Genomic DNA, 13,300 nt, shown 5'->3' on the forward strand with positions numbered 1-13,300 from the left:
GCAAGTGCTGGTGGGGAGGGACTGCTCAAGGAAACCATTAGACACGTAGATACGACAGCCAAATAGTCTGACAATGTTTTCTTAATGTTGACAATGTTTAAAAATGCTTTGTTTCTCTTCTCTTATTGATGGTTATTGTCGAGTTATGTAATGTATATATGCACATGAATTGTTCTCTATCTCTTTTGTTTTTATTTTCTCTCTCTTCTCACTCATGTTTCCATGATTTAAAGATGGTATGTCACCCCTCAGTTGGACCAATGGTAATGCCAGATTTTTGCTCCTTACAGAAAGATCGTCGGTTAGGAAGGAATATTGCATCACCAGAATGATCGTTTTTGAAGACTGAGAGACAGCACCTTTGAGAGGACAGCAGAACAAGAAGAACAACAAGACGAGAGAACTTATTATCGTAACAAGTTCTCTCCCCCTCAAACTGTTTTCTTATACCCCCATTACAAATTTCTTCTTTTCTCCTCCTGTAAGATGGACTTGCCCCAAGAGACTGTGACATGGATTTTCCCGCTAACCATGATGTTGACCAGAGCAGTCTGTTTCGGTGAGAGTACCAGTGAGGTCGAGAAAGGATCCAGAAAGGTCCTGATGACTGAGACGGAGGTGTAAATTTCCAATAGCAACCCAATCACCAAGCAAAGGCGAGTACCGGGCACGATCTAACAACCATGTTATCTGTAAACATTTTCTTTGAAGGATTGTTAGTTCAAAAAAAGAAAAATTGTATCTGTAGGCTCTGTGATAATCTGGTTGAAGATGGATGCATAAAGAAATGCCAATCTAGTTTTAATATCCATATAGACCGGCATCCATTGAGTGACTATCACTCCTTAGTGGGTAACGTGTTAAACCAAACAGATTGTTGGGTATGCTCTCAAGTACCTCAGGGTCATAGTAAATCAGGGCTAGTACCATTTCCTTTAACGGTAGGGGAGGTACTTGAGCTAAAGGGTGGGAGACCGGTGGACCGGAGGTTTAACATCTCCAGCCCTCCTAGTTTGAAGCTCCACCAATACCATGTGGATAGGTCCCTCTTATGTTTTAACATCTCCAATCCTAGAAAACCGGGAAATTGGGAAGTGTCATGGAGCAACCTTACCATGACCTTTTCACACAGAGCAGATAGAATGCCTACAGATACAGAGCTCGTACGCCACATAGCCAGTAGAGGAAAATCTTTCCGGTATCGATATACCTTAGGGAATAGGATTACTAGAGTTGGAGAGGTATCACCAGGATACTGTGCACATATCGTACAAACCGATACGTGCATTAAGCAGTTGGAAGAATTAGGGTCAGGAGATTTCACCTGGAAGGTTTGTAACATGGTCATGTCCTTCTCCGTCCCTTATGTTCTCCCCGATGATGCATATTTCATATGCGGGAGAAAGGCGTACAAATGGCTTGCCCCAAACTCTGAAGGATTGTGTTATATTGGAAAAGTATTGCCTGAAGTGATGACTGTTACACATGACAAAATGAAGGACATACACCGTGGTGCCCAAGCTCCTTATACTCACACTCACTACGAGCACCGGGTTAAAAGACAACTGTCAGAAAGGTTAGAGCATCCGGCCTCTGATCTTATCCATGAATCCACCGGGATTCAGGTTCTGGTAGCGTTAGATTTCACTCGTACCGCTCGGGGAGTGATGAATTATAGATACATTTCCGCACTCGCCAATTTGTTAGATAATATCACTGAAATGTATGATGACACGTTTAGATACACTGGAAGAGAACTTCAAGCTTATAAAACAGAACTAGTTCAGCATAGGATGGTTCTTAATTATCTTACAGCAGTAACAGGCGGATATTGTGTTACATTGGCAACACAGTACGGCATAAAGTGTTGCACGTATATCACAAATAGCACCGAGGATCCGGTAGAGGTCATAGACCAAAAGATGGACGATATTCTCCAATTGAAGTGGGAATTTCGTCGAAAACACAATCTCACCCTTGCTGCTGTAGGTAATGAGCTGACTGGTTGGGTGTCATGGTTGAACCCGCGAAATTGGTTCTCCGGTTTAGGAGAGTGGGCTCAAGGAGTCATAATGGATGTTGGAAAGTTTCTACTATGTATCTTAGGTGTCGTTATATCGATTGGATTGATATTTAGATGCGGGCAGGCTTTAATGAGGTGCAAACAAAGTACAAAAGTGATGAGCTTGAGGAGTGAGGAAACTGTAATTAACCTGGATTTGATTTATGACCCAATGATAGAAACCAGAATGTGATGAAAATGCGATTATACGGTCCGTTTCTTTCACCTGCTTTTCTGCTTTTCTCCAAGATACAAAGACCCCCTTGGACGAGGAAGCTGACGAGACGAGATGTATACAGACAACGGATTGACCAAAGAAGAAGATTTGACAACTTTAAATATGGACACTTGATGAACTTTGCCATGGATCCCCAGTTTCCCTAGTATCTTTAAACTCACGCTAGCCCAACATTTTTGTAAATCTGATGGCTCAGACAAAGCTATTTGCTCATGCCTAAGGAGCAATACAGCGCAAAGAAGACGACTCTCAACAGATACCGAACACAACCTCAACGACAGATGTACATTTCCCTGACATAGAATATCATTGCATTCTCCATAAGTGTTCTTTATCTTCATCTCTACAACCCTCAGGTAATAACACACATAGTCGACAGGGAATACAGGCACAGATATCAGCAACCACATACCTCCCCCATTCATGTATCATCAACTAAAATGTGCTCCCCCATTTTGTTACAACCACAGCCGAAATGAGCTCGGTAAAGTTTGACAGCCCATCCACAGACCCTTAGTACGGGATAAGAAGGAATTCAAATGTATACTTCGCAATACCTCGAAGCTTGATGTACAACACGTACGGCACGATGATACATGACACCCCCCAAACATGGATTCATACACACATGCTTCTGCTTTCTCACTAGGTCATACCCTCTTCACACCTTCTCCTCTCTCCTCCCTTACCCAACCATGGAAATGTATTAACCCCTGACATATATTTTTCTCTTTTTGAAATGTTTTAGGAAGTGGCAGTTATTGGTGACTGCCAAAGGGTGGACTGTCAAAGTCAAAAATATTACATAGAGAGACCATATAAACTGCACACATATAAGTCGCTATACTTGCAAATATGCGCAGCGAGCACAGCAATATATGGAAACACACGCATTTGCTCGGACATGGCACAGAGATGGATTCGGCACTTGTTTCATACAGTACATGGTTATAATAATGAACAGCACCAGACATCATGGAGATTTAGAATTGGCTAATGAATTAATGTCATGGATGTGTATCATTCGAACCGAACCAGATAAACACATCATGTTTGGTATTGAAGCAAGCAGAATCAGGTGTGGGTTAGTTTGAGGCCTGTTGTGTTGTTGTGGGACATTGCAGCGGATAGATATGATTATATGAATAAAAGCTAAGATCATATTGTTAGAACAATGGATGCTCAAGACAACCTTTTACTAAGTTTTCAGGGCTGAACCTGATTAGCATATACAAAGAGAATGGTGACTCAATACAAAGGAGAAAGAAAGACCCCTCCCCCAGGTACTGGTCAAACAGGAAGGTAGTGGTCAGGTGTGGCCTCAGAGAACAGATGTAATGTAGCTACACTCACAGACACACACACAGCTACCTGGCACCAAGCAGCATGGCGGCTGAATCCCCAGGACATCCTCCAAACTAAAGGCTAAGTATTGAACCTCACATGGCTAGATAAGGAAACAGATAGATTGCTTTCTGGTTTAAATAGGATATTGTAACTTGGTTGTGTGATTGTTGGGTGTTTGTGGATACTCTGTGAAGTCCGTGATGAATTGGAACAGTATACAATCGGTAGCATAGGATTTGTGGTATTTGTTTGCCTATGGAAATTTAAAATAGATTGTGCTGGTTAGTTATACTATATATCCTGTTAATCATAAATACCACCATGCAGTTACGTTTGTGTTAATTACATTGTGATCTGGTCTTGTGATGAATATGCTCTGGTTATTGAGATACTGAAGTTGTTTGGGATGTGAAATTATGAGATGGTTCTAGGAAGTTGGATTACATTGTGAAAGGTGTTTTAGATGGTTTGGAATTGTAAAATCAGAACATATGCATTGTTTTGAGGCTTGGACATTTTGGAAGAAAATGGAGTCTTGTGTTTTCTGCTATGTGATTGTGGTTTAGTATAGAGTGCCATGTGTTTGGACCTGCAAATCTAAAATGGCTGCTGCTGGATGTCTTCCCCTCCCCCTTTCAGGCATGTGGTGCAGTCTTTAGAATTATGGGAGGTTTCTCAAAATGGAGTCTAGCTTCCATCCCATGCTGTATTCAGCATTGACTAACTGCGCAGCGATTGTCTCTCACATGTGTAGTTTTATCTGCAACCATGTTGTCTCTTATTTAATGTTATCATTGTCTTTCTGTGAGCCAATTTCTCTCTCTCTCTCTCTCTATCTCTCTCTCTCCTCTTTTCCCTTATATCTCTCATAGTATTATAGTATTGTATTGTATTGCATTTAGGTCAGTGTAGTATTGTCTTTTTGTATTTATTGTTTAGTTCTGTGGTTAGGAAGTCTTTGTTATATTGTAGTGTATCATTTGTACTGTTATCCCCTTTTACAAGTATATTAGATATAATACAGTTAATAGGCTTTGGAACCTAAACCAGTATCTGTGTATTTTCTATAGTGTTAAGTGTTCACTTGAGCGTCGGTGACGCTCAAGCAGCTTTGTAGTTAGTCAGGTTACACAAGGTTGCATTTACACCCTGTACTCACATTAAGGTATTCAGTGTATTTCATTGGTATAAGGTTTTAACATAAAGGTATAGCGTTGTGAGCGTCTGCGCCGCTGGTGACCTCCTCGTGGTCTCGAGCGTATGCTACGCTACAGCGAATCATTCCCCTAGACATAACCAATAACGTGTCCTGTGATCACTGGGCCGTGAGCGAACGTGACGCTTGAGCGTCTCGCCTACGGCTGAGCGATCGCTACGCAGATAGCGTACCATTACGGTACTTCTTAAGTAAACAGCGTACAGTGTTCTTAGCTTCATAAAGGGTTGTTTATACGACAAAGGAATTTAGCATTGTCAGATGGATAGTATACTTGACGACACAGAGGTAGGTAGAGCAGTGGACTACTGTACCGTACTGCTATATATTATATACTGGTGGTCAGCAAAATTCTACACTGTCCTCCTACAATGCAGCACAGATATGGAGCGTTTTCAGGCAGAGAACATAGATATTTGCAGCACACTGAGCACAGATATTTGCAGCACACTGAGCACAGATATTTGCAGCACACTGAACAGTGAACACAGAAACTGAGAGAACGCAGCCACGTCCTCTCGCTATTATCTCCAAAGCACGATTGGAAATGGCGGCGACGCGCGGCTCCTTATATAGAATACGAATCTCGCGAGAATACGACAGCAGGATGATGACGTTCGGGCGCGCTCGGGTTAACCGAGCAAGGCGGGAAGATCCGAGGCTGCCTCGGAACCGTGTAGGTGAAGTTTGGGGGGGTTCGGATCTCGAGGAACCGAACCTGCTCATCTCTAGTAAAAAATAAAGCAGCCAGTATTTGCCCTGCACAGAAACAAAATAACCCACCCAAATCTAACTCTCTCTGCACATGTTACATCTGCCCTACCTGCAGTGCACATGGTTTTGACCATTAGAGAACAATTTTGCTGTTGCGATCAGGTCTGAATTAGTCCCTGGGTTAGGTTTTGGTATCAGCCGTTTAGGAAGAATGGGGGTAAGTGCTGGGCTGTATTTTTTGCTGTCCTGCGTTCGGATAGTCGCCTCATACAGGGGAGTGTATTTTCCCTGTGCAAGTGTGCGATGCTATGTGTACACTGAGCTGCTAAAATTCAGTGTGCGCTGTCTCTGCGCAGCCCAAGATTTATCCAGTGCAATCACATCAGGATGATCGGGGCCAGAGCTGATGTCATACACACTCCCTGAAAACGCTTTGGGCACGCCTGCATTTTTCCAAACACTCCCTGTAAACGGTCAGTTACCACCTTTCTCCTGTCAATCACCTTGTGAACGCCTGTGCAAACTGATTTTTCGCATCATCCCACCGCTGACCAGCAATGCCCTTTCTTGTTGACCGATGTGCGTGCGCATTGCAGTGCATACGCATGTGCATTAAGTACCTGATCACCCGCTGAGCGAAAACGCACAGCAGCGATCAGTTCTAAATTACCCCCAATGTTTCCAGAGCTTACCATAATTAGTATGTGAAATACTGATGATGTGTTTCTTCACCCGAACACCCCACATCTTCACTTCTCCTCATATCACACTCCTGTTCCTCAAACTCATGTTGTGTCTATTTTGTGTCCCTTTCTGTCCTTTTGTTCTCACTGTGCCCTGTGTCCTCTGGTCACTGACAGGCCCTCGGAATGCTACAATGGCATAATTATGATCTGAAACGGGCTACAGAGGATCTCCTGTATTTCACTCCTGTTCAAGACGGACAAGGCAGACAACGGAGCAACAAGAGGTAGGACGGGCGAGAGGAAGAACCTATGCCAGACATGGGGGGTGGAGAAGTGATTTGGGAGAAAGGAAGGGAAACACGCGGGGGGATAGCACCAACATATTCAATTATGCTTTAAAATTGGGAACACATCAGTAATAACATGAGAATGTGCAATAACAGATAGAGAAAGAGGTAAGGCTTCCAAGCTATGATACATAAGGGTACATGCTGCATATTGCATATTGGTCCAGCAGATTACAAAGGTAAACATGTCTTGCTGGGCTATACACTATCCAGTGACAAAGCAATGTTGGCCCGGGGTTAGTGGATTATGTAAGTGTAGTACAGAACATATGGAAGTTCTGTATGAACTGTGTAAAGGGCAGATCATTGGGTAGCATAGTTTATGGAGGTTATGTGGGTGACTCATGTATTTGCATGAAGAGGTAATATTTGAGGTACTGTAATACAGGTCACTTTTCGCACATTTCAGCACGCCTGCATGGGGGGGCTGCGAGCTGAAATTTGTCTCCCCCCGGCTTATCATGCCCTGAATGGAGCAACAGTTGAACTGCTCTGTTGGGCGCCATCTAACGGCGGCCGTCGGAAGAAACAATTGAATTCGCCCAAGAGAGTTGAATAACGCCGGGAATTAGCTCCCGAGGCTATGTAATACAGAGCAGTGGTAAGTCAGAGAATGCCCATTTTTTCTTGACTAAACAGGGTGTTTTGTCAGGAGTACTGGCATTCTCCGACTTAAGTGTCCGTCACAAAGCTATTTCCGCTGAATTAAGGGTAGAAAGAAATCAGCATTGTAGCGACACTTTTGTCGGATTTCTGCTCGCACCCATCGAGAAGAAATTTTGTCGTTGGGTGTCAGAGTGCCAGAGCCATAACTAGACTTTTTGGTGCCCTGTGCCAGAAATAGAATTGGTCTGCTCAGGTGCAATGTTGATAATTTTTTCACAAAGTACAAGGAAAGCTTCAAAGAGTTAGAATTCTCTAGATTTCTATGTAAGGGCAGACAGCTCAATGAATAGAGTGTCTGACTGCAATGCCACAGGCAATAGTTTTGAATCCTGAGTATGTCGCCATCTTGAAATGTAATAAAGGATAGTGTTACTGAATACAAAGAGTTCTCAAGTTAACTTCATAAATGTTGTATAGGTATTAGCAACGGAAGGGTTAGGGGAAAGGAGATGGGCTGCCAGAGATCCTGGGTTTCAAAAAAGTGGGGGAAGATACAAGTGAAAGTAATAAAAACAGAAAATTGACAAGTGCTGCCAACAGCGCCCCCAGCGCCTGGAGCGCTATGTGCGGTGCCACACCCTGCACATATCTAGTTATGGCCCTGCACAGGGTGCTGTATTGAATAGCACTGGGAGCTAATTCCCAGCACTATTCAACTCTCTCATAATTGAATCGTGACCAATGAGTATTGTTAAATATTTTGTCTGCATCTAAACTGACCACTATGTTATTTTTTTTCTTGCAGGATACGGGCAAGGCGATTGTAAATAGTTAATCACTGTAAATAAATCCTGATTTCATCCCATTGTGATAAGTGTGATTTTACTGCACTGCACCATGTAAAATGTCTGTATTAATATAGGAATACATCTATATGTACCGTATTACTATCAGATTACAGGTGATGATCTCTAGATAATTATTTTGACACTGTAGACCTAATTCATAGATGGACATAAACACAGGTTGTGGCTTTGTGGCAGCACCTTGCTCTTTTCCTTACTGTACATGCATGTCCTTTCACGTTACGCAACATTTACTCCTGCGACTTGGCCAGAGATCACACTTTCCACTGCCTGTGCCCAAAGAGTTGGGGCAGGGGTTGGAAGGGGCTTGTGGATGTGGCCATAGTATAGTAAGAGTGTGTTGTCAATGTGTTGACGATAATGTGCCCAAGGTAGACGCCCTATTGGTGCGTGTCTGCCTGTTTGAAGGGACAGCACTTGTGGGTACTAAAATCCTGTTGCAAGTTTTGAGCTGATGACGAAGGGGGTCCATACATGGTGGTCAGCAGACTTTGCATATGGACAAGCACACAAGCATCCTGATGAATGAGAGAAGTGATCACATCGCGACCACATGTAACACAACGCAGGGACAGGCTCAGAACTATTGCTCCTGGATGCGATTTTTCATATATTCAGGTGATACATCATTTATTGCCACAATAAGCTGTGATGAGAAATGGTCATTTATGACAACAAAGAAGAGTACAGAAAATCACTGCACACTCCATGAGCCGCGCTATACAGGGTGATTCAAGAGTCGCAGTACACCCTTTTGTTTCAAAAACTGTGCAGGAAATGGGAAAACTGAATACTCCAGTAATGTGTGGGTGAGGTGGGCTATCTTTTAGGGTATGTACCGAACATGGGTGCCATCTTAAAATTGGCCATCTTGAATCTAAATCATTTTTTTTTTTTTCAAATGGAAAGGTGGTTGTTTAACATGTCAAACAACATTGAAAAGTTGATTGCTGCAAACAGATTGTAAATAGCCATTATGGTTCACTAGTTACAACACTTTTTTGTTGCAGGTAACTGAAGATGGCTTTGACAAAAGTGGAGAGAATTTAGGTCATTTTGATGTCTGGACAACGAAGCTTCCATGTCATAGCTGTAGATTTTAACAACCAGCACCCAGAAAGACCTCCAATTTCACATAACACTGTCTGGTGCCTAATTTCCAAATTCCGAGAAACTAGGACTGTGGCTGACAAATTACGGAGTGGTTGTTCAAAAAGTGCTACTGACGAGACAACCTCAACAATGGTTATGTGAAATTGGAGGTCTTTCTGGGTGCTGGTTGTTAAATCTGCAGCTATGACATGGAAACTTTGTTCTCCAGACATCAAAATGACCTCAATTCTCTCTTCTTTTGTCAAAGCCATCTTCAGTTACCTGCAACAACAAAAAGTGTTGTAACTTGTGAACCATAATGGCTATTTCAAATCTGTTTACAGCAATAAACTTTTCAGCAAATTCTGATGTTGTTTGACATGTTACACGACCCCCTTTCCTTTCCTTCTGAAAAAACTGACTTAGATTCAAGATGGTCGATTTCAAGATGGAGCCCATGTTCGGTACATACCCTAAAAGATAGCCCACCTCACCCATACCTTACTGGGGTATTCAGGTTTCCCATTTCCTGCACAGTTTTTGAAACAAAAGGGTGTGCTGGCAAATATCTTACAGGGAGCATCTCTCAAGCAATTGGTGAGGGAGCCCACTCGCAAAGACTCAATATTAGATTTAATTCTTAAAAATGGTGACAGGATATCAGACATGAAAAAGAGAGATTGCAACAGAGATCAGTTTCCTGGGGTGCACTCCATCCCATTTACAAATGGTTTAGTAATTCCATAAACTCATTACTGGATACATGTCCTCCAGCAAAAATAGCCAATATCCACGTGGAATATTCCTAACTTGTGTTCCACATGTAATATTATTATGGCCTTATTATTAGGCCATACTAAAGCGAAATATTTAAAATTAATAGAAATAGAAAAACGTGAAGAAAGAAAAAATCTTTATTAGACAGATTTCTGTCTTGTGTGAAATTAAAAATATTTAAAACCAAATTGTGTGCCGCCTATTGATACTTCTATATTCTCAATATACTCTTATGATGAGTACAATGTATATAGCCTTAATTATTCATGTGTATATCCACTATAGATAATAGTATAATTCCATCCTTGTCCTGGATTTCTGTGTATAATATATACTTGCACCTATACCCAAATGGTATTCTGCTTGTTATATATCTTTATATTGTGTATTGATCACACAGATTAACCACATAAAATGGAAGAATGACCCTCAATTTAACGTTTAAATCACAGCCTTTGTGCTTATAATGTGTCCATTCACTTTCTTATTCTGGTAACTCTTGTTTTTCAGTGTAATATTGTCAAGTATGTAAGAAATGGCAACAACTGTTTAGTAACAGCCTTGGTGTTTCTACTGTATCAGTTCAGCATCATCTGCAACAAATGTTGCCATGTGTGTTGTATTTCAAGTTCTTAACATCCTTCCCCTATTAGTATGCTTGGGACATTCGTGCAGACTTTACACATAGAGGTTTATTAATTGTGCCTTAATTTTAATGTCCCTATTGTTTTCTGTGTATATAATTACGTAACATAGGTGCATATAATTACACACCTCTGATTGTTGACACTATTCCACAAACAGAAAAATACGTCCCAGATAGTGATTCAACCTATTTATATCAATAATGTTAAATATCCCAGTGTGTTTTCTTCACATCTGATCCTGTGCTTATCTGCACAATACTCTGTAATTCCTCATGGATCATGTGCATTCAAGACACTGATTACTGAAGGGACTGCTGTTTATTCCTGGTACACACAAATTATAATAGTATTTGCAGGAGTCAAAAAAAAATTTATACGTAAATATTTGTATTGGCACTCCACACCCTCCCTATTACAGGGATTACTGTTTGTTACTGCTGTTTGTTACTGATACACACAAGCTGTGGTGATATTTACAGGAATCTAAAGTTTATATGTATATCTTTATTGACACTCCACACACTGTTTATTCCGGGGACTGCTGTTTTATTGCTAGTACAAACACACCATGTTAAGGTCCACAGAAGTCAGTAATTACTCTCCATATATTTGCTGGTGATGATATTTATAATCAAGATACACCTATAATTACTGATATCGTCCCCAACTCCTTCTAAATGTTCCCCTACACTTCCAAATGCTTGTGATCTTATGTACTTAGGCACCACGTTTAGTGATGAAATATGTACAAGAGTTAAATAACCTGCATGAATTCATAGACAGTTGTGCTGCAGAACAGATTATGCTGACCCTGTTTGCAGTGGCTCTCTATTATTGTGCATAGCCTTTCATTATAAATTATAAATGCGCATTATAAATTATAAATGCGCATTTCGCTCTATGATAGAGCTTCCTCTGGGCTCTAGCGACGCTAGAGCCCAGAGGAAGCTCTATCATAGAGCGAAATGCGCATTGGTTAGCCGTGTGCCGCCGATGCTTATTTAATGTTTAGCCTTATAATCACTTACTTGCACTGTATATCTTCATATTATATAGTATAGGAAGGAGACTCTATTATAGGAAGCCAAGCTGTGCGTGTATAGTAGAATCTGTTCACTGTCCATTCACTATTTATAATGAAAGGCTATGCACAATAATAGAGAGCCACTGCAAACAGGGTCAGCATAATCTGTTCTGCAGCACAACTGTCTATGAATTCATGCAGGTTATTTAACTCTTGTACATATTTCATCACTAAACGTGGTGCCTAAGTACATAAGATCACAAGCATTTGGAAGTGTAGGGGAACATTTATACACAGAAAACAATAGGGACATTAAAATTAAGGCACAATTAATAAACCTGTATGTGTAAAGCAGGGGTTAAAGTGAGCCGGAACGGGGCGGAACTGCGTTCCTTCAGTTCCACTTGGAGACGGAACGCAGTTCCGCCTCCTCTGGCTCACCTAACCCGGCGATGTGTCCCCGTCGCTGCAAGGAGATTACGGGCGCCCGCTGAGAGTGTGTTACCAGTGGGCGCCCGTCTTCCCGCACAGCGGCAGCCGGAGGCAGGAGCTCAGTACTGAGCTCCGCCTTCCGGCTCAGTCAGTGCGCGCTATGGGAGAGACGTCATGACGTCTCTCTCATAGTGCAGAGGAGCGGGCGGCGAGAAGACTGCAGCGGCCGGACACGGAGCGGGGCTTGGTAAGTATGGTGTGTGCTGTGTTTTTTTATTTTTTTTATTTGTGTAGCAGCTGGGGGGCAAACTACAGAGAGGTCATTACTATGGGGGCATTACTACTGGGGGGCAAACTACTGAGGGGCATCTACTGGGGTCATTACTACTGGGGGGCATTTACTGGGGGACATTACTACTGGGGGCAAACTACAAGGGGGCAAACTACAGAAGGGCATTACTACTGGGGAACAGACTACTGAGGGGCAGTACTACTGGGGGACATTACTACAAGGGGCAAACTACAGGAGGGCATTACTACTGGGGGGCAAGCTGCTGAGGGGCATTTACTGGGGGACATTACTACTGGGGGGCAAACTACTGAGGGGCATTACTACTGGGGGACATTACTACAGGAGGGCATTACTACTGGGGGACATTACTACAGGAGGGCATTACTACTGGGGGGGCATTACTACTGGGGGGCATCTACTGGGGGTATTACTACTGGGGGCAAACTACTGGGAGACATTACTACAGGGGGCAAACTACAGGAGGGCATTACTACTGGGGGCATAACTACAGTGGCATTACTACTGGGGGCGTAACTACAGGGGTTAAACTACTGGAGGCATTACTACTTGGAGGCATTACTACTGGGGGCTAAACTACAAGGGGGCATAACTACAGGGGCTAAACGACTGGGGGCATTACCATTAAGGGCATTACTACTGGGGGCACTACTAATGAGGGCATTGTAAAGGGGGCACTTCATAAGGGGCATCACTCCTGGGGTCATAAGGGGCACTGCTATTGCGAGCATTGCATAAGGGGCACCACTACTATGGGCTCTATATAAGGGGCGCTACCACTGTGGGCATTGTATAAGAGGCGCTACTGCTGTAGGCATTATGTGTATTATGGGGTGCTACTACTGTGGGCGTTATTACTATTGTGTAACACGCCCCTTTTCTGAGACCAGCCTACGGCGCGCGCAATACCTTTGTTGAGTAACCACCGTGGGAAGG

The 13,300-nt window shown here is 42.6% G+C and overlaps 1 protein-coding gene across 1 annotated transcript in view; it reads left to right on the forward strand.

The window, feature by feature from the left end:
• The window catches only part of LOC134968690 (REST corepressor 2-like), a 29,996-nt gene extending 23,445 nt beyond the window's left edge, over positions 1-6,551 (forward strand). Inside the window, exon 6 of the mRNA XM_063944204.1 lies at positions 6,438-6,551. Within this exon, the coding sequence (XP_063800274.1) occupies positions 6,438-6,551 (114 nt within the window). The remainder of the gene's footprint in view (positions 1-6,437) is intronic.
• The last annotated feature ends 6,749 nt before the right edge of the window (positions 6,552-13,300 follow it).

The sequence above is a fragment of the Pseudophryne corroboree genome, chromosome 11 (assembly GCF_028390025.1).
Source record: "Pseudophryne corroboree isolate aPseCor3 chromosome 11, aPseCor3.hap2, whole genome shotgun sequence".
Lineage (NCBI taxonomy): Eukaryota > Metazoa > Chordata > Amphibia > Anura > Myobatrachidae > Pseudophryne > Pseudophryne corroboree.